Genomic DNA, 26,218 nt, shown 5'->3' on the forward strand with positions numbered 1-26,218 from the left:
TATTTAAGCAGGCTCCATGCTTTGTGTGGAGATCTCGTGACCCTGAGATCAAGACCTGAGCTGAGATCAAAAGTTGGGTGCTTAACTGACTAAGCCACCCAGGCACCCCTGTCCCCAGAATATTTTAATACCCAATTTCCAAAGCTATTGTCATGGTGTACTGGCCCATTCTGTTAAAAATAAAAACATTTGCTTATTTTTAACTACAACTAAGTCCAGTACTTACTAGACACGGACTCAGACTTATTTTTTCCTTTGTCCTGTGGCAACTAAAATTTTATGTTATCATGGTGAACAGTGTGTGTTTGGTCATACTTAAACCAATATAAAAACTTTAAAAATAGGAAATATCTAGCTTCTGGCTGGGGTATGTGGTCAGTTACAGATCTGCACTTACAGCTTATGAACACTAGATGGCGATATAAGTGCACCAAATAATAAACCGTCCCTTGATTGGCCCAGCATTAAAATCCCAATGATTGAGGCCAGAACAGGTTAATACATTAGTTAAAGAAAGGAAGTCAAATATAATCAGGTGTTGGAGTGCTAGCTGATACGCCGTATGTGTTCAGTAACCTGATACTTATTGAGAGAAAAGATTGTTAAACTAGAAATTAATTTATCCTGCTGCTGAGCCTATCTTTAAGCTTATTCTTGAGGTAAGAGTTGACAATAAACACATGATCCCTTAAAATGTATCTAATTCATACTTTCATCTCCATTTTCGGCTTTCACTATTTTTTAAAATAGCAATTATTTGGGATGGAGTGTGCCTCACATGTATTATTCATAGATGAAATACTATATTCTGATTAGAAGGGTGAGTCCTAAGACGCTGGCATTTTAAAGGAGAAATGGTCGACTTACTGTAAGCTGTTGGCTGGGCCATTATTGACTGGCAGGATCAACTGGAAGCACTTTGTTAGTGGATTAGGTTGCCCTGGTAATGCCTTCCTGAAACTCTAATGATGCACTTAAGGAAGCCCTCTGGGACAGGAGTAAAATGTCTCTTAGCCGGTCGTGTCTTCCACCAGAGTCCTCTTGGGATGAGTTGGGAGGGGGCTGGGGCATGTCCGGAGAGGCTCAGTAAAGACAGCCCCAGGAAAAGGTTGCAGGTAACAATTTCTTACAGGTAAGCTGAGATAATGACTTCATGATGTTAGCTGTGGGCTTTTTGAGGGTACCAGTGCCTCATATATTCCTTGGAAAGAGCATCATTAATTCCAGAGAGACTGTATTTATGTATTCATTTGCTGGGGGTGGGGTGACACAGGGATGGAGAAAAAGGCGGCGGGGCAGGGGGGGAGAGGGCATCTGAAGGAGAACATGGTTTAATCCCCTTTGCTTTTAAGGAAAAGCGACTTTGTAGCTTGAACATAGGGGTCATTCGGTGTGCTTTCTTCTTTTTAAAAAATAAAAAATAAAAAGCCTATATGGAGGGGAAATTTGCCCTTCAGCAGAAATTCAGTGCCTGTGCGAAGGGTTTGTTTATAGATTTTTCAAATGTAAAATCACTTGTGTTTCTGTCACCGCTGGGTTGGGGGCTTATTTCTGGGGAATGGTGGCGGCGGTGGAGGTGTAAAAGGCAGGAAGAAAAGGCGAAGCGAAGGCCCTGGCAAACTCCAGACTCGCGGGCAGGACGCGGAGGGAAGTGGCTGCGCGGCGCCGCGTCCCCGCCCCAAGCCTGGAGCCGGGGAGTCGCGTGCCACGGCCAGTGCGCGGCGTCCCCGTGCAGTCCTGGCGACCTGTCACTGAGGACGACGTGACTCGGAGCTGCCTCCGCTTTCTCCAAGCCATATTCCTTTAAGATGATGTAATAGTCATTTCCCTGGATGGTATCTTGCCTGCACTGCTGAAACAACAGCATCCGAACTGCACTGGGAACTGTGGAACCACCCAGCTCCGCCGCCCGCCGGAGAAGCCCGAGCCCGAGCCCCCCGCCGCCCCTCGGCGCTGCGGCGGCCGGGCTCCCAGCGGCTCCCACCTGCCTGGGAACATGGGAGTCCGTCTGCCCTTGCTGGCAGGTGGGGTGGCTACCTGGGACCCCAGCAGGGCACATCTGTCTTTCTTTCTGCTTCTGGGCTTTCTGAAAAGCGTCTAAGTCCCAGTACCTCTTCCAACTCTCTTCTGTTTTAAGGATTCTTTCTAAAGGTTTGATTTTTCCCCCCCCTTTTTACTGGAGAAGCTTTGGTTGGATATTTTTCTCTGCCCTGCTTCTTCAACCCAACCACCTCTCATCACGCTTTAACTTTTTTGTGACTTGTTTCAACTTGAGATCGGGAGTGAATACATACCTATATACATACATACAAATATACATTTATATAAATGTTTATATATATATCAAATTATTATTTTCTAAGAGCACATCTCTCGGGCACTTTTCATTGATGCCTCTGTCCTTTACCTCTTTGGGATTTGGCAAGCTCCAGACTGTGGCTGTGGATTCTGATTGCTTTGCAAATGGGTATTTCTCCACAGGAACTGGGTCTCCAGCACTCACTAAGGTAAGTTCCGAGACTTATTGCTTTTCCTGTCCAGCTTGGAGAAAAAAAAAAAAATCCCCTTTTAAAAGTTGAAAATCTTAGATTCCTTTTTAAAGCAGAAATACCAATAGAAATATTTTTAATGCTAATTGCTGGAGACAGAGGCGTATGGATAAACATGTAGACACAAAATAGCTTGAGAGGAGCTACAATTTAGTTGAAGAATGGCTGAAATCAGTAGTTCCAGGGCTGCTTATGTAAAATAATCTCTCCTTCCCTCCCTCCTTCCCTCCCTCCCTCTCTCCCTCCCTCCCTCTCCCTCCCTCTCCTCTCTCCAGTGGTGTCTCTCTTTCTGACTCATGCTGGGTTTGAGGAAATAATTTTCTCTCTTTTCCTGCAGACAGACCTCTGAGTAACTGGGGACTTGGCCTGCCTTGCCTACCGAGCTTGGGGCAGATCGGATGGAGATGAGTTGATTATATTCTATGAAGTAATAGCTCGCCACCAGCCAGGGTTTAAACTACTTTCGCAGCATCACTTCACCTGTGGACTCTTCTAAATTTTGCTCTTGGGGAAAAAAAACTGGGGTAAGAGAAGGTCATTTTTAACAAGTTAGCATCCTTCTCCCTCTTTGACAACTTGATGCAAAGGATAAGGCTGTGACTCCATTGGATTGCACCTTTGAACCAAAATAGGAGAAGAGCAAGAAGAAAGGGACAATGGCTTTGAGTGGAAACTGTAGTCGTTATTATCCTCGAGAACAGGGGGCTTCAGTTCCCAACTCCTTCCCTGAAGTCGTGGAGCTGAATGTCGGAGGTCAAGTTTATTTTACCCGCCATTCCACATTAATAAGCATCCCTCATTCCCTCCTGTGGAAAATGTTTTCCCCAAAGAGAGACACGGCTAACGATCTAGCCAAGGACTCCAAAGGAAGGTTTTTCATTGACAGAGATGGATTCTTGTTCCGTTATATTCTGGACTATCTCAGGGACAGGCAGGTGGTCCTGCCTGATCACTTTCCAGAAAGGGGAAGACTGAAAAGGGAAGCTGAGTATTTCCAGCTCCCAGACTTGGTCAAACTCCTGACCCCTGATGAAATCAAGCAAAGCCCGGACGAATTCTGCCACAGTGACTTTGAAGATGTCTCCCAAGGAAGCGACACGAGAATCTGCCCTCCTTCCTCAGTGCTCCCTTCGGACCGCAAATGGGGCTTCATTACCGTGGGCTACAGGGGTTCCTGCACCATGGGCAGAGAGGGGCAGGCAGACGCCAAGTTTCGGAGAGTTCCCCGGATTTTGGTTTGCGGAAGGATTTCCTTGGCAAAAGAGGTCTTTGGAGAAACTTTGAATGAGAGCAGAGACCCTGACCGAGCCCCAGAAAGATACACCTCCAGATTTTATCTCAAATTCAAGCATCTGGAAAGGGCTTTTGATATGTTGTCAGAGTGTGGATTCCACATGGTGGCCTGTAACTCCTCAGTGACAGCATCTTTTGTCAACCAGTATACAGATGACAAGATCTGGTCAAGCTACACTGAATATGTCTTCTACCGTAAGTACAGAGGGTTCTTTTGATTTTTCATTTGTATCTTTTCTCTTTACAGATGATTGTGGTCTGCATGTTCAGTCAGTGTCTAAGGAATACTATTTGGGATTTTTTTAAACTCCTGAGGTATAGCTAGAGTATTAGAGGTTCTAATTCAGGTCCCACGTCTTATCTGAGGCAACTTTCATCTGTTTTATCAGTGACATCAGAGAATATTCCAAGGCGTACGCAAGTCATACTGGTTTAGGGGATATGGGGATTGGAGGCAGACGCATATGTCTGTTTGCCAGATATCAGACGGTGAAGAGAAGGTGAAGGTTGGAACTTGGCTGTTGGTCCACTTGCCTGTTGGGAGGTTGGCAGACTCAGAGTGGATGAGGTGGTGCTGTCCATTCTTTGATGTGGACTTCGGGATCTGTTATGTCGGTTGCTGGAGGCTTGCTTTCATCAGGGGCTCTGAGAACACAGACGGCTGTTGCACAGAATGACGTGGTCTCAGCTAGATAGATGGCAGTATAGGCTGACAAAAGACCCCTGGGCTCCCCCACCACGTCTGAAATTTGCTTTTATAGGCTTTACAGATCTGCTGTTTGATTCTTCAGCATTTTGTACTGAGACTTGAGTTGCACTGCAGACTTAATTAAACTGAACTTCATTTCAGACCCATCCAAAAGCAGCTAGATCTTAGAGACTGTCAATCACAAGCAGATATCTTCAGACACCTGAGGTGATAGAATTACTGACATAAAAGGAAACCAGAGGGAAAAAAGGAATGGAAACAATTGTTCAGGAGCTTTTTAAGTAAGCATTTCTCAGAGGTCAGCCTATGGCTTAAATGACGACTTATGCTACAGATTGCTTTGTTTTATGAAATGGCATCGTTCAAAATAAACTAAAAGCCATTGATCTCTGAAGGGAGAATAATAAATCAGTCTGTAAAGTTTAGTGCTTGATTTAACCGTGGATTTTCAACAGGGCCCAGGAGTTGGGTGAAGTGAATTCCATAAGAAATATTGATATGTTAGCATTCAATTTTCCTCTCTTCTTATTTTAAGGCAAATCTATAAATTTGGGGGATTAAAATGTCTAAGTTGTTTTTTTTTTTTTTTAAACATAAAGGTACAACTGAATTTCTGGGACCAATGTTTGCCTACAGTTGTGTTTCTTCATGTGGAGATGGTGCTGGGAACCGTGGTAAAGGGGCCAGTGGCAAGCTGAGCTGTTCTGTGCTGGGTTATCACCCATTAGATTTTTAGAAGTGAGGACGCATGTGGGAAGGACAGCCTGTGGAGAAAAATGAAGTCAGCTATCAGTTCAGGAACGTATTGATGTGTAATAACAAGCATTATTTGGTCCAACAACCCTATCAATGGCCTTTATCTATAATCTATATCTTCCTGGATGCTGGAGCTTAGTCACCAGATACTGCTTTCTTTCTTCGGGTGTAGAGATAAGACTGGCTTTTAGCCTTCTGTGAAGGAATCTGACATGATCTGTAATTCTGTAGAAGAATATCTCTTCCTAACTTTTTGGAAAAATGCATCTTAGAAAGAGTTCAAATCTAGGTTTGTGATATTTACCCTGTCCTCCAATTTCTAATATTTTAAAATAGCATAAAAAGCTTTAGGCAAGTAAATGAAAAGATACCAACCATAATCCCCCCCAAAGGACCACATTAGATTTCTATCACTTGCTCATGTAAATGAGACCCAGAACCTGGAATGTATTTGCCTGCTAGCTCAGTGACATTTGTGTGTTCATCAGACTCATCCATCTAACACTGTGTCCTCTTTATATTGCTCTGAACAGGTTCGGCTCTGCTGATCATATAATTGGTTCCTTCTTTGTTGGGTTGCTGAGAGGTCGCTGAGGAGTAGTTTGCTCCCCATCACTCATGGACAGGCTAGCACAAACACAATGCAGCTTCCTATTGCCCAGCCTATGTATTGTATGTGATGCACTTCCCTTTGTACCTAACATTCAGAGTTAAATATTAACTCTTCCTCTGTCTTAGGACCAATAAAACTGACAGCTGGCTTTCTAGGGTGCATAACAGCTTCTGTGCAGGCGTTTAACCATAATTATTTAATTAAAAGCTGCCAACTGTGCCTATAGAAGCATTAATTCATCAAGCTGTTGTGCTCAGGTTAATGGGCCGAAACTGGGGGCGGTGCTCTAAAGCAGGGAGTTGACTCCGCAAAGATGCTCTTCAGCCAGCACCAGCCCTGCCCAGCCCTGCCTTGCGCTGCCCAGCGTGGAGCTCCGGTGTGCCCTGCGTGAGCAGAGCACTTGCAGACCACCAGCTGCGAGATTGGAAGGGGCAGCACGTGTCCCAGGAGCATCTCCACATCCTTATATTAAAAAATAAAACAAAATAAAAAACAAACAAACAAAAACGACCAACCAGCCAGCCAACCAGCAAACAAAAAAAGATGCTCTTCACACAGAAATTCAACTTCCTCTTTGGTTGAAAAAAAAATATACTGTATATATAAACTCCTTAGATCCAAGGAATTAACTCCAAGCAATCAGACTCTTCTAATAAGTGGGGCTATTACAAAGTCATTTTGCCTGGATCCATCTCACAGTAAAAAATGAACAGTGAGACATGAATATATTGCATAGGGTGGTTGACAGTCATGGGGAGAGACCCTTTCTTTCCGTTTGCCTCATTTTCTTCCAAGTTTTCCAAAGGGAAATTGAAAGACCAAAATCTCCCTTTCAATCATTAACAGGTTAAATTCTTGCCTCATTTAATCTAAATGTAGACCTAGAATAACGGTCAACATCAGGTAGACTGTTTAGTTAATGTGAAGCTGTGAACAGTTAGTCAGCGGGTGTTCACAAGTGTTTAAGAGGGTGATAAGAAATGTTTGTCTACACTGCTTACCAAAATATGATATGTGAGATGCTGTGGATTATGATTCACTTACCAGCCACCAGGAAATTACGATTCATGTAGGAACATAGAAAAGAAATATCTAAAAAAAAAAAAAAAAAAAAAAAAAGATAGAGAGAGAGAGAACTATCTAGGGGTGCCTGGGTGGCTCAGTCCGTTAAATGTTTGACTCTTGGTTTCAGCTCAGGCCCTGATCTCATGGGTCATGGGATCGAGTGAGCCCTGCGTCAGGCTCTACACTCAGCAGGAGTCTGCTTGGATAATCTCTGCCTCTGCCCCTTCCCCCACTCTCTCTCTCAAGTAAATAAATAAAGCTTAAAAAAAAATCTAGCTAGGATTGTTTCACAGAGTATTTTATATTTGTCCTTTGTTTTAATTTAAAACAATGAGAAGGTACCTCTTCTTCTCTAGCACCCCACTAGCTAAATAATTACCTCTCTGTTCTCCTCAAGCATTGCATCGAAGGCATTATCATAAACATCAGGGAATGCCTTCTTGATTCACCTGTAAACATAATGGAGGATGACTAATTTGGAAAAGAGAAGTCCCGATTTTGAACCAGATGCTCAATGGCTATTCATACCACTTTGGAACAAAATCACAGGTGCATCTAGATAAATGAACCTGTTATTTAGAGCCATCTTCCAATGCCCGAGAGTAAGAAGATTGTTCTTGGTTGGAGAGAACTATACACCTTTTTAAAATCCTACTCATTAGTGAATTACTTCAGACAAATGTCTGAAACACTCAAATTCAAAGGAATTTGCCTCGAGTTTAACTGCAATAACATGACAAGTAGGGAGTTTAATTCATAGGACGCATACTCCAAAAACATACACTCTGAGTTCTGTGAATTACAGTAAAGACACCGACTCATCACCTTTTCAACAAATTGCTGCTTGTCAGTGCATTTTAACCTTCTCTTTACTTCATTTCCTTGAATTTAAAAGTTGTTTCTACAAAACTCTCTAAATTGTTTTATGTACTGTTAACCTTAAAAATTAAGCTGCCAGTTATTTTACCAGCAAAAATGGATTTATTTGGGAATAGTAGAAAATTGCAATTCAGGATAAACAAGCTAAGGCAAAACCAAAGGCAAGTCAAAGAACAAAAGAGAGAAATTCTCTTTTGTAGAGGGAAGGGGGGCCCTCCTGGCATTGAGCAGGGCTGTTATAAACAAAGAGCCCATCGGAGTAAACGGGGAGTCTGTAGTATAGTGGTTTTTCATTGGCTCACTTATGACAGTCTCTTATTGGCTGGGCTGTTGCGCGGTGAAGACAACTTCTCTTCCTCCTGTGGGATAGTAGAGTGGTATGTGGACTTGCAAGGTCTATCTCTTCCTGTTGGGTCTGCAACTGATGACAAGTGATAGGGTGTGAGAGCTCCCCTTCTGGGATCTGGATTCCACTTTGAATGAGGTTTCCTTTTTAAAATATTCACGATACACAGTATTTCAGGGCTGTTGAGTGAGATGGGGTGTTGGAGAAAAGTCAATCAGAAAATGAGTTCTCAGGATTCAACTGCATGACCTTGTATTGGGAAGAGATATGCAACTGTGGCTGCTGTGAATAACTTACCCAACATTGACTTTAGAAACTTCAGTAAGAGCGTATGTTCTTAACAGGTAGAAATGCAGCCATCCTGAAATGATTCTAGCTCTTTTTCTACTGGTTACTCGAAAGATACCAATGACAACTTCTATTTTATGGTGTTGGTGTGTTCAAAATAAAGCAGCAGAACAATGTAGTCAAAATGGGGAAGATTTGGTCTTTACCACCACCTACCTCTCCTCTTTCTGTGTTGTTTTTCCGTCTTCTCCACCTTAGAGACTTTTTTAGTCCTGTGTTAGTCATTTCTGCTTTCTAGTTCTTTCTCTCCATTGTCAGTAAAGTGCTCTTCTGCCATATATTTAGAATACGTTCAAGGCATGGTGTACTTTTCTCAGGTGGTTTGGTACATAAGAAACCTTTTGATAGTTGTAGATCAGGTGACTTAGAATCCTAAAAAGAGTGTTCTCAAGTGTACGTAAGGCTTCTTAATATATAATTTAAAAATGTAGCACAATTTAAATATAAGGCTTCATCATGAGGTTGAACTGGACCCATGCTTAGGCAGATATGAAATGGTAATGCTCATGACAAAGGGCCGGTGTATGGATATAATTTTATTTTAGTCTCTTTAGGTGCTGTGCTTTGAGCATTGGGTTCAATATACAAACATCATAGTGAAATCTTTTATTACAGTATTTTCACTTTCATGCCAGACAAGATACGTTGTTACCTGAGCCCAGTCCCTTGTGTGATTCAGGTACTTTTTTGCTAGGTCTGTGGCATCACTGAATGAATTTGGCAGCAAGAGAAGTGTCAGTCTGTGGGCAGAATGGGGAGGTCTCTGAGATTGCCCTTATGTGCCTCAATATATTAAAAAACATATATGTACAATTGGAAAGAGAAGACCAAATGTCCCTGACAACCTAACGAGGTTTAGGTCTTATCAAAGAAATTAGAAAAGGAAATAGCTGAGAATATGCCACACAGCTCCATTTGGAACCCCTCCATGCACGAAGAGTGGAGAAGAGTGACTGTGCACAGGAGACAGTCATCCAACATATAGAAGGAAGTCTTCAGAAATGGATACGCGGATGCTCAGTTTCTGCATCATAACTGGCGTTGCTCTTTTTCTTTGTTTTTTGCTATAGCTTTCCTCAAATAGTGCATTTCTTGGCAAGTCAGTGAAAAAAACTTCATACAGATATTTTCAAATGCATCCAAATGTAGACACCCAGTTCCAATAATTACAATTAACATTACAAGAGCAATCTTGTTTTATATATATTCCTACCTACTTCCCCTTCTGTCAGCACTGCGTTATTTTGAAGCAAATTTCAGACATCAATCATTTCATTCATCCAAAAATATAGTACTGTGTGTTTCTAAAATAAAACAAATTAAAATAAAATATAACATAATACCATTATCACATATAAAATGAGCAATTCTTTAGTATCATCTGATATCTAATTGATGTTAAAATTTCTTTGATTTTGTTACAGTATTTTCTTAAAAGTTGGCTTATTAAATCAAGATTCAAATAAGATCTATCCGTTATCTTTGATTGCTGATTCTTTTTTCATTCAAAATTTTTAAAAAATATTGGATTTATCCCGTATAAAACAAAGTAGCAAAAGATATATCTTAAATCTCTTTTAATCTCTCCTTCCCTCCCTCCTTTCCTCTTTCTCTTTATTCCTCTCTTTCTCTTTCTTCCTCCCTCCCTCCCTTCCTTTTTTTAAGGCAATTTATTTGTTTGAAGAAACCAAATTGTTTGCCATGTTCAATATTCAGCTTCTTGGTTTTTACTGATCCATCTCTATGATGTTTGTGATTTCATTAAAACATTTTTTCCTGAACTCTATATTTGTAAATTTGTTAGATCTTGATTCTAGATTCTAGAGACTCAATCGGATTCATGTTCAGTATTTCTGGCAAGAAATCTTTATAAGTGATGGCAAATCCATTTTTTATATTATTGAAGCATAATAAATATACAGTATTATATTAGTTTCAAGTTGACAATATAATGATTCAACAATTCAATACATTACTCAAGGATCATCATGATAAGTATACTCTTAATCCCCTTTATCTAGTTTACCGAAGGCAAGTCCATTTTTAACTTTTAATTTGTTTTGGAAGGCAGTAAAAGAAACCCTTATTTTTCTTTCCAGTTGTTCAAGAACTATCTAGTATTCCCTTGCTGTTCTTTTTTTTTTTTTTAAAGACTTATTTATGTATTTGAGAGAATGGAGGGGTGGTGGGGAAGAGGGAGAGACAGTCATAAGCACACTCTGTGCTGAGCATGGGGCCCAACGTGGGGCTTGATCTCATGACCCTAGGAGTAGGACCTGAGCCAAAGTCAAGAGTTGGATGCTTAAGTGAGTGTGGCACCCAGGTGCCCTCCCTTGCTATTCGTATCATTAAAATAGACTAACATCATGGGTGCAGTGAACCTGCCAAGATGTGCAGTGGGTCCTGTAGACTGGGAAGAAGGATCGTTTGGGGTGGGGAAGTTCCCTTCCTGGCTATTTAAGTTTTATATTCTTGGATTCTTTCAACTGTGCTCAACTCCACTGACTGAACACATCATCCGTATTCCCCAAACCTCTTCTCTTCATGTGTACCTTTTCACAGTAATTGGCATCATCAGTCATTCATTTCCCCAGGGAAAAATGAAATCTCGGTGGCATTCCTGACTCTTCCTTCTTCCCAACTTATGACAAATCCTACTGGTTCTTCTTCATCTCTCTTAAGTTTCGATCACCACTGATGCTACCCTGGCCCAGGCTACCAGCTCGGCTTTGTGTTGCTTGGGAACCCTGGGAGCATCCCGAGTGAAATCTGAAACCAGCCCAGTATGCAGAGGGCAGGAAGAGACTGAAGGAAGAGGCAGGGCTCTCTGGAGTGGTAGGTAGCAGGCTTAATAAACATGAGAATGTACTTATAAGGTTTGTCCTGGGCAGCCACAAAACAAATAGATTTCTGCATCCATCTGCCAAATCTGAAAAGTTTATATAGAGGCCTTAATGGGGTTCAGTGACATAAGCCATCCAGATGGTCTCAACACCATATCACTATCTCAAGGCTTTGTGCTTGGAGTACCTTCTGGGAGCAGGGAAGGCAAGTGGAAAGCACATTCCAAAGAGAGGGGAGGGGTTGAGGAGCCTCCGATTTGCCTCGGTCCAGCTCATGGGTCAACCAGTGGTTATATCCTCTCAATGACCTCTCCCAAAACTTTTCTAGACTACTGCAAAGAAACTTAAATTATCCTCCCTACTCCAAATTTAGTGTTATCCCCTTTGGATCTGTTTTCTCTGTTGCCAAAAAAAAAAAAAAAAAGAAAAGAAAAAAGAAAAGAAAAAAAGAAAGAAAAAAGTGAAATTTCTAAAATGTGAGCTTGACCGTGTCATTCCTACTTAAAGTTCTTCATTGCCTTCTAGCTGCTTATAGAGTGAAATGCAAAGTCCTTACCAGGAATCTTGGCCTCTTATGAGATGACCTCTCTTTCCTTCCCGAGTCTTCTGTTGCCATCCTGCCCTTTGCATTTTTAATCTCAACTATACTCGATTTCTTTTAGTTTCTGAACGCTGTGATGTCCTTGCTTCTTCGGTTTTGTGTGTGATGTTCTCTCTTCCTGGAACTCTTGCTTCCACCTGCTTTGATAAACGAAATCTTCAGGTTCCAATCTAGAGATTACCTTTTCTGGAAAGCCTTTCCTAGTCCACTGTATCTGGTTAGGCACCCCTTATCTTTGATGCAGAGGAGTCTATTTTCCTTTACCACAGCACAAATAATATTGTATTATACTTGATGATTTAACTGTCTCCTTTACATTATCTGTAAACCCTGTCAAGATAGGAACGGTGTCTGTCATGTTCATCCCAATACCTGGCACAGTATGTGAAATAAATGTAGGCACTCTGTCAGTATTTTCCAGAAGAATGAGAAATAAATGCCCACTGCAGGGTTCGATTATGGTCATAGATGCCACTGTCGTGCATACACCATTGCCTTATCTCTTCACAGGAGAACAGGAGAACAAGAGAACAGTGAATGGAGTGATGGCATTTTAAATAATAATAACATTTTCCCCAAATTTCCACTGAGTGCTTTGGGCACCGGAATAAGCACTCCACATACAAATTGGAAATCTTACTGAAAGACTCTGTGCTCTTAGCACCTGCACTGAGATTTGAGCTCAAGGGGACTGAGAGAAACACTTAGCAGAAGCAGGATCCCCTGTGGTCTCCTTTTAGTTGGTTCATACAAGCAGGAGCAAATCAAAGCTGGGTGCAGCCAGGGTTTAAGGAACAACCCAGGAGGGACTCAGAATTCAGAAAAATGTTCCAAAATTGAGAAAGTAGCTCCAGGAGGAAGAGAGCTCTACTAGAATGCAAAGAACGTTATGAGACCAACCAGGTTGTCTTCTTAATTTTCCTCCTGCTAAAATATTCCATTTCCTCCTCCCTCCCTTCCCATAAATGTTAGTGATTGCTCCTTAATGCCAGAGGCAGCAGAACATGGTAGCAAAGGGCTTGGGCTTTGAGGTCCAGACTGCTTGAGTTTGAATCCCTAGCTATTGGGATCATTGACAAATTATTTGACTTCTGTGCCACATTTTCCTCACCTGTAAAATGGAGGTGAGGACAATAGTACTTACCTTGTGTGGCTGCTTTGAGAGTCAAATGGGTTGCTTCATATAAAGTGCTTACGACAGTGCCTGGCCCCCAGTCAGGGCTGTGAAAGTGTTAGCAATTACCAGCATGGCTGGAAATACTGGATGGAGGAGACACAGTTGCTTTCTTTAAATAATCCACTTGATACTTTTTGATACTCCCTTTGGACACTTTGCCCAGAAATGCGCATCCAGAATTTTTTTAAATTTACTTATTTTAGAGAGAGGAAGAGAGAGAGAGAGCGTGCGCACGCATGGGCAGGGGGAAGAAGCAGAGGGAGAGGGAGAATCCTGAAGCATATTCTCTGCTGAGTGCGGAGTCCAACGTGGGGCTGGATCCCAGGACCCTATGATCATGACCTGAGCCAAAATCAAGAGTCGGACGTTTAACCACCGGAGCCACCCACGTGCCCCCACACATATTTTTAAAAAGGAAATTCAAGCCATGTGTTTTACTTGAATCTGAATATGCATAAAAGTAAACACCCCAACAGCCTTCAAATTCTATTAACTCTTTTCGTCCCCTTGGCCTTTCCATTGTGGATGTCATTAATAGTGCCTTTCCCTCCACCTTGTTTTCAGTTCGTGGCTTTTCAGAACCTAGGATAATATGAGATAGAACTAAAATTTAAGACTACAACTTAAATTATATATTCCGTCACTGCAGAATTAGAATAACCTTTTATGAATCTCAACCTAGACAATATTCTCCTTCATGGTGACAGAAAATGGTTATTGAGCATGCCCCTGACAATAGAATCATTCAGATTGCACCGAAAATGAAAACAAGACATTTTGCTCCACACTGAGTAGCTGCACTGTGTGGCATTAAAAAGAAATCAGAGTGCTAATTCGGGGCCGTTGCCATGTGACCTCCTCAAAAGCTGCCCATGGGAAGAAGTTGATACTTTCCTCTTTTGTTCATCAGTCACATTCCAAAGCAGAAAATTCTTACCATTTTCCCACCCCAGTTTATACCGACCTTTTATTCTGAGTACATTTGATACAATGTGACTGTCAACTAATTACATTGGTGACCATAGAAGGCAACCCATTATACATAACTTGATGGAGGACTTAAGATGCCTTAGGGCTGTTGTATATTGTGTTTTAGACAATAGACTGTCCAGATCAACAGTACTAAGCAGCTAAATAGAGAAAAGGGGAGGTAGGCTCTGGTAACAGTGGCTTTAATGGTGGCTTTCCTGTAAAGGGGGCCCTGGAGCAGCAGAGACGTTGTAGGGACTGGGATAAGGGCAAGGGGTGTATGGATGTTAGTGGGGCAGAAGCATACAGTGAAAACCATGGGGAGGCTTGAGACCTGGGGAAGTGTTGCAAATCCCCTAATCACAAAGGGAGAGCTGGCGTACGATGAGAAGCGAATCAAGCCCTGGTTGGGAGTCATGGCTCATTGTGTTACATCATAAACATTCAGTTAGGTCAGGTGAAAAAGCTTTCCTATGGGCATGTGCCTGCAAATTTGTACTGGAATGCAAAGGAAAATAGGATTCTGTTCTCATTAATTTGCTTTTTAGCCAGTGAGATAAAGTATCTTTTCTCTTTTAAATAGAGGGATACCTGTGTGGAGCTGTACGATTTTGTTGCACTGCATTGTAAGAGAAAAATGTTAATTTCTATTTGTGTAAGAAAAACATGCATTAAAAAATGAGCAGGGGGGCGCCTGGGTAGCGCAGTCGTTAAGTGTCTGCCTTCGGCTCAGGGCGTGATCCTGGCGTTCCGGGATCGAGTCCCACATCGGGCTCCTCGGCTGGGAGCCTGCTTCTTCCTCTCCCACTTCCCCTGCTGTGTTCCCTCTCTCGCTGGCTGTCTCTCTGTCACATAAATAAATAAAATCTTTAAAAAAAAAAAAATGAGCAGGGACACCTGGGTGACTCAGTCAGTTGAGCATTCGACTCTTGATTTCGGCTCAGGTCATGATCTTAGGGTTCTGGAATCAAGCGCAGCGTCTGGCTTTGCCCTCAGCGTGGAGTCTGCTTGTCCCTCTCCCTCTACTCCTCCCCGTACTCACACACTGTCTCTCTCTCTATCAAATAAATAAATCAACCTTTAAAAAAATATTTAAAGTACAGGCTGGATTTCATTTTTTAAAAACGAGCAGTTTTGCTTGTCTTTTCTGGATGAGATACTCCTGTGGCATGGTGCAGTAATGGCTGATGATATAATGTGTGATACTTTCAATATCATAAAGGCCCCTTTTAGTCATTTGGATGCTCAGTAATGTAAAATATTTGTTTGAAAAGATCTGATTGCTTGCCACTTACTGAGGACCTGTTTTATATAAAGTACTTCTCTTTGTTTTGGTAGGATTGTCCAATTGAGATGGGAAATATCATATCTGTATGCAAAGAATTGATATCCTGATTCACAACGTCCTCACGCTAATGATTTTCTAGTACTTTTCCACAATGTGCTAGGGATGTGATTCACAATGTGCACAGTCTTCATTGATTGGAAACTGCCGGCCCTTCAAACCTTCTTTCATCTGCATCCTTCCACACAGCCGAGACCTGTAGTGATGTGTAATCTTGTTTTCTAACAGATCTTGACATCTGTTCTTGAGAATGGCCTTAATTAACAGGCAGATTTAGGTCTAGCCTAAGTTACTTATACAAAATTCTGTTCTCTGCTTTCTGGTTATGTGAGTAAATGCCAGGCACTGTGACCTTGCTATGCCCTTAGCTTTTGTGTGCGTTGGGTTCCTAAACCTCTCTTCGATGGTTGACCCATTCTTCCAGAGATATTTATTGGACACCTACTATGCACCAGAGACTTCATGCAGTTCCAGGGTTTCAGCGGTAAACAAGAAGCATATGGTCAATGCTTTCATGGAGCATATGGTTTAGAGAGAAATTAGACTAGTAAATGGGCAATTTCGATCTAGTGTGATGGGGAAGAGTAAATGGATATGAAAATCGAAAAGGAGCCCCTAATCTGAACTTGGGCTGTCAGAAAATTAAACCAGAGTTTATTTTATTGCTTGGAGAGGAGAAAAATGCTTGAATCTTTAATACATTTGTTGACTTTAAGATACTAGCTGGCTGATAGAGTCATAAAAATTATATCCTAGGATGGCTTAGCAGAACCTTAAGATCACTAGCAATCATTTCATTTCTCATTGGAGAAATCTCATTAGATTTTTTCCAGTGGTAGCTGTGTGAGTGATTTTAGTTCAGGAACCAATATCTTAAAAAACTCTTCAATTCTCTTTCCCATTCAAACCTTTGTCTTGGGAAAGTGTATGCGCAAAATCAGAAGCCAAATGATAGCCTTGGATGACTAGCAATATGTGTATAAAGATACTTTATAATTATGTCTGTAGTCTCCATTTGTAATGATTCTCAAAATGGTATATGTCATTATTATTGTTTTAACTTTATCTCAGGATTACTGACTTACCTAGTCAGTCTCATGTACAACTCAATTTCAGTAACTACCAGGTGGGAACACATAGGAGGTGACCATAAGCATTTGTGGAATGAATGAATAAATTCATACACCACATTTTTAAATAAAGAAAACGTGAAATGTAAAGTGAATGAGATTTGCTTCCAGTGTTGCCTGACATTTGCTTTTAACCATGGGTGCATTCTCTAAGTGACAGTGAAAATGTGGTCGATAAACTGACGGTCTCAGAACTATCTGGGTAAAAACCTTCGTTTTGTCACTTCCTAGGAGAGCATCTTTGGGCAAGTATCGTACCCTCTTTACACCTCAGAACACTCATCTGTAAAAGGGCGCAAGGAAGCTTCTCTCTTGGTGGTGTTGTGAGGATGAAGCCAGGGCTGGGCCATTTTACTGGCTTATCTCATCAGTAGCCAGCTACTTCATCTCCAGGCTCTTTTAGTTCATCTTATACATAGGCATGTTTGGATCTAGAAGAAGAAACTGAGAGAATATGGAGCCGTTAGGACTGATCCCTCCCGCTATCACAGCAAGAGTCAAGCTGCTGACCCCTGGTTTCACTCCACTGGGCTATTACTACACACACTTCCTGACCTTGCAGGAAGGAAACACACTTCACATCACACCTGCACTTCTAGTCCCCTCTGTAAGCTCGCCTCCCCTGCCCCTCGAAGACACTCGTCTATCCACAGTGATCCATCACACCAGACTTCTGATGGTTCTTTCTGCCGGCCAGTCTGCTGCCGCCTGAAGACTCGCCTGTGTCACCTCCCCCAAAACACTCTTCCTTGCACTCCTTGCCTTTCTGAGTCCTTCAGTTAGGCTTCAGTGGGTTTTCCTTGGAAAGACTTCCCATTACCGTCCCAGCTGAAGGAAAAGATGGCCTCCTTATTCTCTATTGAGCACGGTGTTTCCAGCATAGCACTGTTCACACCTGTCATTACAGTTGACTGTAAGCTTCCTGGTGGCAGGAGCGCTCTTGTACCCTAGAGTCTAGTACAGTGTAGGCACTTGAGAAGTTATTTTTTCTCTCTCCACTTGTAAAATTATGATAGTAGGATTCCCTCTCATGGTGAAGGCAACTGCATATATATATGCAGGTGGCACATATGTCATCTCTGGCTAGAGGGGTACAACTGAATGAGGGTGAAAAAGCAGGAGGCACCAAATGTAAACCCCGAGAGACTGGATAACAGGGAGACAACGGTGGAAACTCGCTTCGATGAGTTGCTTAGCCTGTCTAGCACTCAGGTCGTAGGCTCTGTAAAGGGAAAGGTGGACTTATCTCACTGTCTCATGGGACACTCAGAGCTAGGTAGTATGGCAGGTGTAAAGCGATGTTGCTTGGTAGATGTGAGCTATGAAGGCAGATTTTATCTTAGCTTGAGTGAACATCAGGAGGATGTGTTAAGAAAAGAGAGATGAAATCTGCTTATTTGGAAAGTTGTTAAGGCATTTAGAAACGAATGGTCAGAATGTGCAAATGGGTTTTAATGGCACTGCAGCACTAGCATTCTTATTGTATAAGGTTGAGTAGCACAGAGTCAACATATGTGGGGTCTATTCTGATCTCCACTTGCGTCATGATCACAGACTTCTCGTGTGAAGGTACTGGCCAAATGGATAAACACAAATCCCTTTTTGAAGCCCCATAAACGGTAATGCTGGGTGGGAGCTTGAAGTGTATCTTTCACACCAGGGAGAGTACTGACTTGATTTATAAAATCAGAGCATCCTGGGAGATGCAGGATCTCAGGATTCCATGCTTCAGTTTCCTCTCTTTGAATCCTCAGGCTTTAATTGCAGTTCTCTGTGCAGCCAACATAGAGAATCTTTTAAAGTGGCCTCATTTCAGGGGCGCCTGGGTGGCTCAGTCGTTAAGCGTCTGCCTTTGGCTCAGGGCGTGATCCTGGAGTTTGGGGATTGAGCCCTGCATCAGGCTCCCCCTCTGGAAGCCTGCTTCTTCCTCTCCCACTCCCCCTGCTTGTGTTCCCTCTCTGCTGGCTGTCTCTCTCTGTCAAATAAATAAAATAAAATCTTAAAAAAAAAAAGTGGCCTCATTTCAATTTAAATGACAATTGGTTGTAAGACAGTCTTCCCCTTCCCATTTCCCCTTCTGCCTTTTTCTTTTCTTTTCTTTTCTTTTCTTTTCTTTTCTTTTCTTTTCTTTTCTTTTCTTTTTTTCCTGGTGGCCCTTGGGGTAGTTCCAGGAAACCCAGGGCTCAGTGTAGCTGCTTGAGAAACCTTAACCTGGACATCCTAAACAAATGGTGAATTTTCATCTTTCGAAAAATTTTCTTTTTACATTTTTGGTCAGGTTCTTAGCTGTGTATTTTCTACTTCTTTTACTTTCATTTGACTTACGTTTTGTTTGGAAGACAAGTGTAAATGAAGGATGAACTGAAGAAAGGCAACTATTAGAAAAAGTAAAGAGCAAAAATAAATTAATTTTGCCTCTATCTTCGGTATATTACAGAGAAAGAAAGGTAACTAACTACCTTAATTAGCTACTTTAAATTTTTGTGCAACAACACAAGCAGTGGGAGTCACAGGTTTTGAAAGAAGGCCTGGAAAATAGTTTTTACAACCAACTTTATATGTGCTCTACCTAGTAAGTTTGCAGGTGTTTTCTCTACTGTGAATAAAGCCTAAAGTTAGTATATCATTCTATTAGATCAATATAATGTATCTTTTCTCCATTGAGCTTAAGGGGCTAGGGTAAAATCTCTGGTTGAAATGGTGCTTTCTATCCTGACATGAAGAATTAATTGTAAACAAAAAATCTATTTTGAGGGTGTTTGGAAATCATACCTCATACCAGCCATATTCTTCTGTATAAAAACAGCAGGAACACTTTCTTTTTATCATAGCTATATTTTCATATTGTTTATAGTCTGTGATTTGCCTTGGTAATTTGCTTCCTTTTATGGGAAAACGAGTTTTCTTCCAAACAACCAGATGCGATGTAATCAAATAATTGCTATCTTAATTTGCTGCTGAAGTCCTCCTGAGGAGAAAGAAAGAAAACACAGGTATGCAGTGACATGTATTTGAACTCGGCGGTGTGAACAATAATCATGGTTATCCTTTTTTGAACTCTGTGTCGGGTTCACGTCAAGTGTTTCTCTTTTAATCCTCCCGAAAACTCTACAGTAAAAAACTGGGACTCGGAGAGGTCCAACTTCCTCAAGGTCACTGTTAGTGGGTGCTTCAGAATTTCTGTATAGGAAAACCAAGTAGTGTTAAGTTTGAGAGAAGTTCATTTGTCCATATCAAGAACAGGGTGAGGGCAGCCTGAGGGAGATCATGGGTGGGTGATGGGGCTGAATTTAATCTCTCTACCCCTTAGACCCAAGTTGCTGCTGCGAGATCTAATAACTGGGACAAGCAGAATGAAAACCCCATTTGCCCCGACCCCGGTTCTCACACTCTTTACTGTCATGCCATACCACAGCAGTGCCAGATGGCAGTGCTCGCTTTTCTGAAGTGCCAGAAGCAGCTCTTCAAGGGAACCACCTCCCAAGATTAAGTGAGGAACCCACGTACAGCCTCCAGGAGGGGGTGGGATGGCAGAAGGTGCTGGACAGGGATGATTTCCCAGTCTTTTTCCCCTTCAAATTTCAAGCCTTTAGGAACACGATTTCCCCCATGATACAGCTTTAAAAAAAATAAACCAGATTGGGCTGAAATCTGCGAATCTGTCCTCAGTTACCCACACAGAACTTCTGGGACACAATCTCTTCTCCCGGAGACTCCTACACAGCATTATTTTTAAGAACTTGATTTCCTAGGTACCACAAATATGAAGAGGCACATTTCATCGTACAAAAAGATGTCAAAAACATTTGAAATGGAATAGGAAGAATTTATCCTTGTCTTCCTAAATACCTAAGCAAAAAAAAAAAAAAGTATATACACACATGTATAAAATCCTTAAAAGTAAAAAACACAAAGGCATATGAGCAGTTTCTGGTTCTATAATCAGTAGTAAAACTGAGATGAGTGAGGTAGTCATAAACAAGATTAATCCAGATGCCCTGACAGAGGTTGTTGGTCCCCAGGGAAAAGGCACATTTTAGATATGAATCTATGACAATTCAGAACACTGTTTAAATCGTAAAAAGTACTGAAAATGAGCTCCTCTTTTAGCTCGCCTAGTTTTTACTTTGGGGAGAGTAACTTGAGAATATAATTGTAGTTAAGTATTTTTTATTATTAATAGCTTTATATTACCTTAAAAGCCTGGCCATATACAGCAGTAAGGTTACAACCAAAAACTAAAAAGAAACATTGGTTCTTGGTTTTATTTTTTTTTATTTTTTTATTTTTTGAGAATATTTATGCACACATTTTATTAGCCTAATTAATTTTGTTAAAGAGCATAAAAGATATTTTATATTCAAAGTTTTAGGACAAAGCTGTCATTAGATTTTATTAATTTTCCAAAAAAAATCAATCTCAGTGTAATTAACTCATAATGACTATACCCTAACTTCACAATATCTTGCTCTCTCCAACTACAATTTATATACCCCACAACTAACAGAGCTAGTGTGTTTTAAACTACTGTCTATGCCAATTTGTTGAGAGTGTGGCTTGGTAATACATTAAGTTTGCCTTATACTTCTTTTTTTTTAATTTATTTTTATTATATTATGTTAGTCACCATACAGTACATCCCTGGTTTTTGATGTAAAGTTCGATGATTCATTAGGTGCGTATAACACCCAGTGCACCATGCAATACTTGCCCTCCTTACTACCCATCACCAGCCTATCCCATTCCCCCTCCGCCCCCTCTGAAGCCCTCAGTTTGTTTCTCAGAGTCCATAGTCTCTCATGTTTCATTCCCCCTTCTGATTACCCCCCCTTTCTTTATCCCTTTCTTCCCCTACCGATCTTCCTAGTTCTTATGTTCCATAGATGAGAGAAGTCATATGATAATTGTCTTTCTCTGCTTGACTTATTTCACTTAGCATAATCTCCTCCAGTGCCGTCCATGTTGCAGCAAATGTTGAGAACTCGTTCTTTCTGATAGCTGAGAATATTCCATTGTATATATGGACCACAACTTTTTTTTTTTTTTAAGATTTTATTTATTTATGTGACAGAGAGACAGCCAGTGAGAGAGGGAACACAGCAGGGGGAGTGGGAGAGGAAGAAGCAGGCTCCCAGCGGAGGAGCCCGATGTGGGACTCGATCCCCGGAACGCTGGGATCACGCCCTGAGCCAAAGGCAGACGCTCAACGACTGTGCCACCCAGGCGCCCCTGGACCACAACTTCTTAATCCAGTCATCTGTTGAAGGGCATCTTGGTTCCTTCCATGATTTAGCTATTGTGGACAATGCTGCTATGAAAATTGGGGTGCATATGGTCCTTCTCTTCACTACACCTGTATCTTTGGGGTAAATACCCAGTAGTGCAATGGCTGGGTCATAGGGTAGCTCAAGTTTTAACTTTTTAAGGGACCTCCACACTGTTTTCCAGAGTGGCTGTACCAACTTGCATTCCCACCAACAATGTAGGAGGGATCCCCTTTCTCCACATCCTCTCCAACAATTGTTGTTTCTTGCCTTGTCAATTTTTGCCATTCTAACTGGTGTAAGGTGGTATCTTAGTGTGGTTTTGATTTGAATTTCCCTGATGGCTAATGATTTTGAACATTTTTTCATGTGTCTTTTAGCCATTTGTATGTCCTCATTGGAAAAGGGTGTGTTCATATCTTCTGCCCATTTTATGATTTGTTTATTTGTTTCTCGCATATTGAGTTTGAGAAGTTCTTTGTAGATCTTGGATACCAGTCTTTTATCTGTAGTATCATTTGCAAATATATTCTCCCATTCCGTGGGCTGCCTCTTAGTTTTTTTGACTGTTTCCTTGGCTGTGCAGGAGCTTTTTATCTTGATGGAGTCCCACAAGTTCATTTTATCTTTTGTTTCTCTTGCCTTTGGAGATGTGTCATGAAAAAGGTTGCTTTGGCCGATGTTGTAGAGGTTGCTGCCTATGTTCTCCTCTAGGATTTTGATGGATTCCTGTCTCACATCGAAGTCTTTCATCCATTTGGAGTCAATCTTTGTGTATGGTGTGAGAGAGTGGTCAAGTTTCATTCTTTTGCATGTAGCTGTCCAATTTTCCTAGCACCATTTATTGAAGAGACTTGTCTTTTTTCCACCGGATGTTTTTTCCTGCTTTATCAAATATTAGTTGCCCAAAGAGCCGAGGGTCCATTTTTGGGTTCTCTGTTCTGTGCCATTGGTCTATGTGTCTGTTTTTGTGCCAGTACCATGCTGTCTTTGTGATCACAGCTTTGTAGTACAGCTTGAAATCCGGCATTGTGATGCCCCCAGCTTTGTTTTTCCTTTTCAACAGTTCCTTGGCGATTCAGGGCCTTTTCTGGTTCCACACAAATTTAAGGACTATTTGTTCCAGTTCTTTGAAAAATGTCATCGGTATTTTGATTGGGATAGCATTAAAAGTGTAGATTGCTCTGGGTAGCATGGACATTTTAACGATGTTAATTCTTCTGATCCATGAGCATGGAATATTTTTCCATCTTTTTCTGTCTTCCTCAATGTCTTTCAAGAGTGATTTATAGTTTCTAGAATATAGGTCCTTTACGTCTCTGGTTAAGTTAATTCCAAGATAACGTATGTTTTTTGGTGCTATTGTAAATGGGATGGATTCCCTAATTTCTCTTTCTTCAGTCTCTTTATTCGTGTATAGAAATGCAACTGATTTCTGAGCATTGATTTTGTATCCCGCCACGTTACTGAATTGCTCTATAACTTCTAATAGTTTGGGCGTGGATTCTTTTGGGTTTCCATATAGAGTATCATGTCATCTGCGAAGAGAGACATTTTGACTTCTTCTTTGCTAATTTGGATACCTTTTATCCCTCTTTGTTGTCTGATTGCTGTTGCAAGGACTTCTAGTACTATGTTGAATAATAGTGGCGAGTTTGGGCATCCTTGTCGTGTTCCTGATCTTAAGGGAAAGGCTTCCAGCTTTCCCCATTGAGAATGATATTTGCAGTAGGCTTTTCATAGATGGTTTTTATGAGATTGAAGAATGTACCCTTTATCCCTACACTCTGATAGGTTTTAATCAGGAAAGGATGCTGTATTTTGTCAAATGCTTTTTTGGCATCAATTGAGAGGATCATATGGTTCCTGAGTCTTTTCTTGTTGATATGATGTATCACGCTGATCGATTTGTGAATGTTACACCACCCTTGCATCCCAGGGATGAATCCCACTTGGTCATGATGGATAATCCTGTTAATGTACTGTTGGATTCTATTAGCCAGGATCTTGTTGAGGATTTTGGCATCCATATTCATTAGGGAAATAGGTCTGTAATTCTCCTTTTTGATGGGGTCTTTGCCGGGTTTGGGGATCAAGGTAATATTGGCCTCATAGAATGAGTTTGGTAGCTTTCCTTCTGTTTCTATTTTTTGAAATAGCTTTAGGAGAATAGGTATTATTTCTTCTTTGAATGTTTGGTAGAATTCCCCAGGAAAACCATCCAGGCCTGGAGTTTTGTTTTTTGGAAGGTTGTTTATCACTGACTCAATCTCTTCATAATTAATTGGCCTGTTTAAAAAATCAATTTCTTCCTGTCTCAGTCTTGGTAGTTTGTAGGTTTCCAGGAAGTCCTCCATCTCTTCCAGATTGCTTAATTTATTGGCATAAAGCTGTTGATAAAAGTTTCTAATAATCCTTCCAATTTCATTGGTGTTGGTTGTGACCTCTCCTTTTTCATTCATAATTTTATTAATTTGAGTCCTTTCTCTATTCTTTTGGATAAGTCTTGAAAATGGTCTGTCAATTTTATTAATTCTCTCGAACCAGCTTCTAGTTCTGTTGATCTGCTCTACTGTACTCCTGGTTTCTAATTCATTGATTTCTGCTCTAATCTTGGTCAACTGCTTCCTCGTGCGTGGATTAGGCCTGTCCCTCTGTTGCTGTTCCAGCTTCTTGAGGTGAGAATATAAAAACTGCATTTTAGATTTTTCTATTCTTCTGAGTGAGGCTTGGATGGCTATGTATTTCCCCCTTAGGACTGCCTTTGCAGTATCCCATAGGTTTTGGACCATTGTGTTTTCATTCTCCTTGGTCTCCATAAATGGTTTAAATTGATTTTTGATTTCCTGGTTTATCGAATCATTCCTGATCAGGATGGTTCTTAGTCTCCAAGTGTCTGAGTTTCTTCCAAATTTTTCCTTGTGGTTGAGTTCCAATTTCAGAGCGTTGTGGTCTGAGAATATGCAGGGAATAATTTCAGTCTTTTGGTATCGGTTGAGGCCTGTTTCGTGACCCAGAACATGGTCTATTCTTGAGAATGTTCCATGGGCATTAGAATAGAATGAGTATTCTTTGGTTCTGGGGTGTAGTGTTCTATATATATCTATGAGGTCCAACTTGTCGAGTATGGCATTAAAAGCCCTTGTTTCTTTGTTGATATTCTGCATGGGTGCTCTGTCTACTTCTGATAGTGGAGTGTTGAGGTCCCCTACTATTAACGTATTTTTATCTATATGTCTCTTTATTGTGGTTAAGAGTTGGCTTGTGTATCTTGCTGCTCCCCTGTTGGGGGCATATATATTTATAATTGTCATATCCACTTGTTGGATACATCCTTTAAGAATAATATAGTGCCCTTCTGTGTCTCTAACTATAGTCTTTAAAATCCAATCTGTCTGATATGAGAATTGCTACCCCAGCTTTCTTTTGAGGTCCATTGGCGTGAAAGATGGCGTTCCATCCCTTTACTTTCAGTCTGAATGTATCTTTAGGTTCAAAATGAGTCTCTTGTAGACAGCAGATGGATGGGTCATGTCTTTTTATCCAATCCGTGACCCTGTGGTATTTTATGGGAGCATTTAGGCCATTTACATTGAGACTGATTATTGAGAGATATGATTTTAATGATGCCATGTTGCCAGTAAAGTCTTTGTTTCTATAGATTGTGACTTTCTGTTCTGTATCACTCTTGGGGCCTTTTTGCTTTTAAAAAACCCCCCTTAATATCTCCTGTAGGGCTGGTTTTGTGGTTACGAAATTGGTCAATGACTGGCGATTCTGGAAGGTCTTTATTTCTCCATCAATTCTGAATGACAGCCTTGCTGGATAAAGGATCCTTGGCTGCATGTTTTTCCCTGGAAGAGCTTTAAAAATGCCCCCCCCCCAACCCTTTCTCTCATTCCAGGTCTGTGTAGACAGGTCTGATGTAATTCTGATACCTTTGCCTTGGTACGTGAGAAATTTCTTTGCCCTGGCTGCTTTCAGTACTGTATCCTTGGATCTAATATTTGCGAAATGCACTATGACGTGACGTGGCGTAGGTTTGTCGTGGTTGAGCTTGGGAGGGGTCCTCTCTGCCTCTTGGACACGAATGTTTGTTTCCCTTGCTAGATTAGGGAAGTTTTCAGCTACAATTTGTTCAAATATCTCTTCTAGACCTCTGTTTTTCTCCACCCCCTCGGGGATGCCAATGATTCTGACATTGGAACATTTCATTGAGTCAGTAATCTCCCGTAACCTACATTCCTGTGCGTGGATTTTTTTGAGTCCAGATTCTATTCTAGCTTTCTCTTCTACTAACCCATCCTCCAATTCGCTGATATGTTCTTCTG

The 26,218-nt window shown here is 41.2% G+C and overlaps 1 protein-coding gene and 2 long non-coding RNA genes across 4 annotated transcripts in view; 1 reads left to right on the forward strand and 2 right to left on the reverse strand.

Moving 5' to 3' along the window:
• KCTD16 (potassium channel tetramerization domain containing 16) overlaps nucleotides 1–26,218 on the forward strand; it is a 295,941-nt gene that overhangs the window by 30,488 nt on the left and 239,235 nt on the right. The window contains exons 1-2 of one of the 2 annotated variants that reach the window (XM_026499002.4): nucleotides 1,753–2,507; nucleotides 2,887–4,037. In XM_026499002.4, coding sequence (XP_026354787.2) covers nucleotides 3,206–4,037 — 832 coding nt within the window. In that variant the 5' untranslated portion in view covers nucleotides 1,753–2,507; nucleotides 2,887–3,205. Of the gene's footprint in view, nucleotides 1–1,752; nucleotides 2,508–2,886; nucleotides 4,038–26,218 lie in introns of those variants that run through there. The other variant, XM_057307082.1, reaches the window with a different exon arrangement.
• LOC130542734 (uncharacterized) lies at nucleotides 9,078–18,551 on the reverse strand. Its single transcript, XR_008957491.1, has 4 exons — nucleotides 18,297–18,551; nucleotides 16,882–17,067; nucleotides 11,958–12,139; nucleotides 9,078–9,862 (listed from the first exon to the last, which is right to left on the reverse strand). It is a non-coding gene; the product is annotated as an uncharacterized LOC130542734 (long non-coding RNA).
• Nucleotides 18,878–26,218, reverse strand: part of LOC130542733 (uncharacterized) — a 51,496-nt gene continuing 44,155 nt past the window's right edge. The window contains exon 5 of the long non-coding RNA XR_008957486.1: nucleotides 18,878–19,591. This is a non-coding gene — a long non-coding RNA (uncharacterized LOC130542733). The remainder of the gene's footprint in view (nucleotides 19,592–26,218) is intronic.

The sequence above is a fragment of the Ursus arctos genome, unplaced genomic scaffold (genome assembly GCF_023065955.2).
Source record: "Ursus arctos isolate Adak ecotype North America unplaced genomic scaffold, UrsArc2.0 scaffold_5, whole genome shotgun sequence".
Classification (NCBI taxonomy): domain Eukaryota; kingdom Metazoa; phylum Chordata; class Mammalia; order Carnivora; family Ursidae; genus Ursus; species Ursus arctos.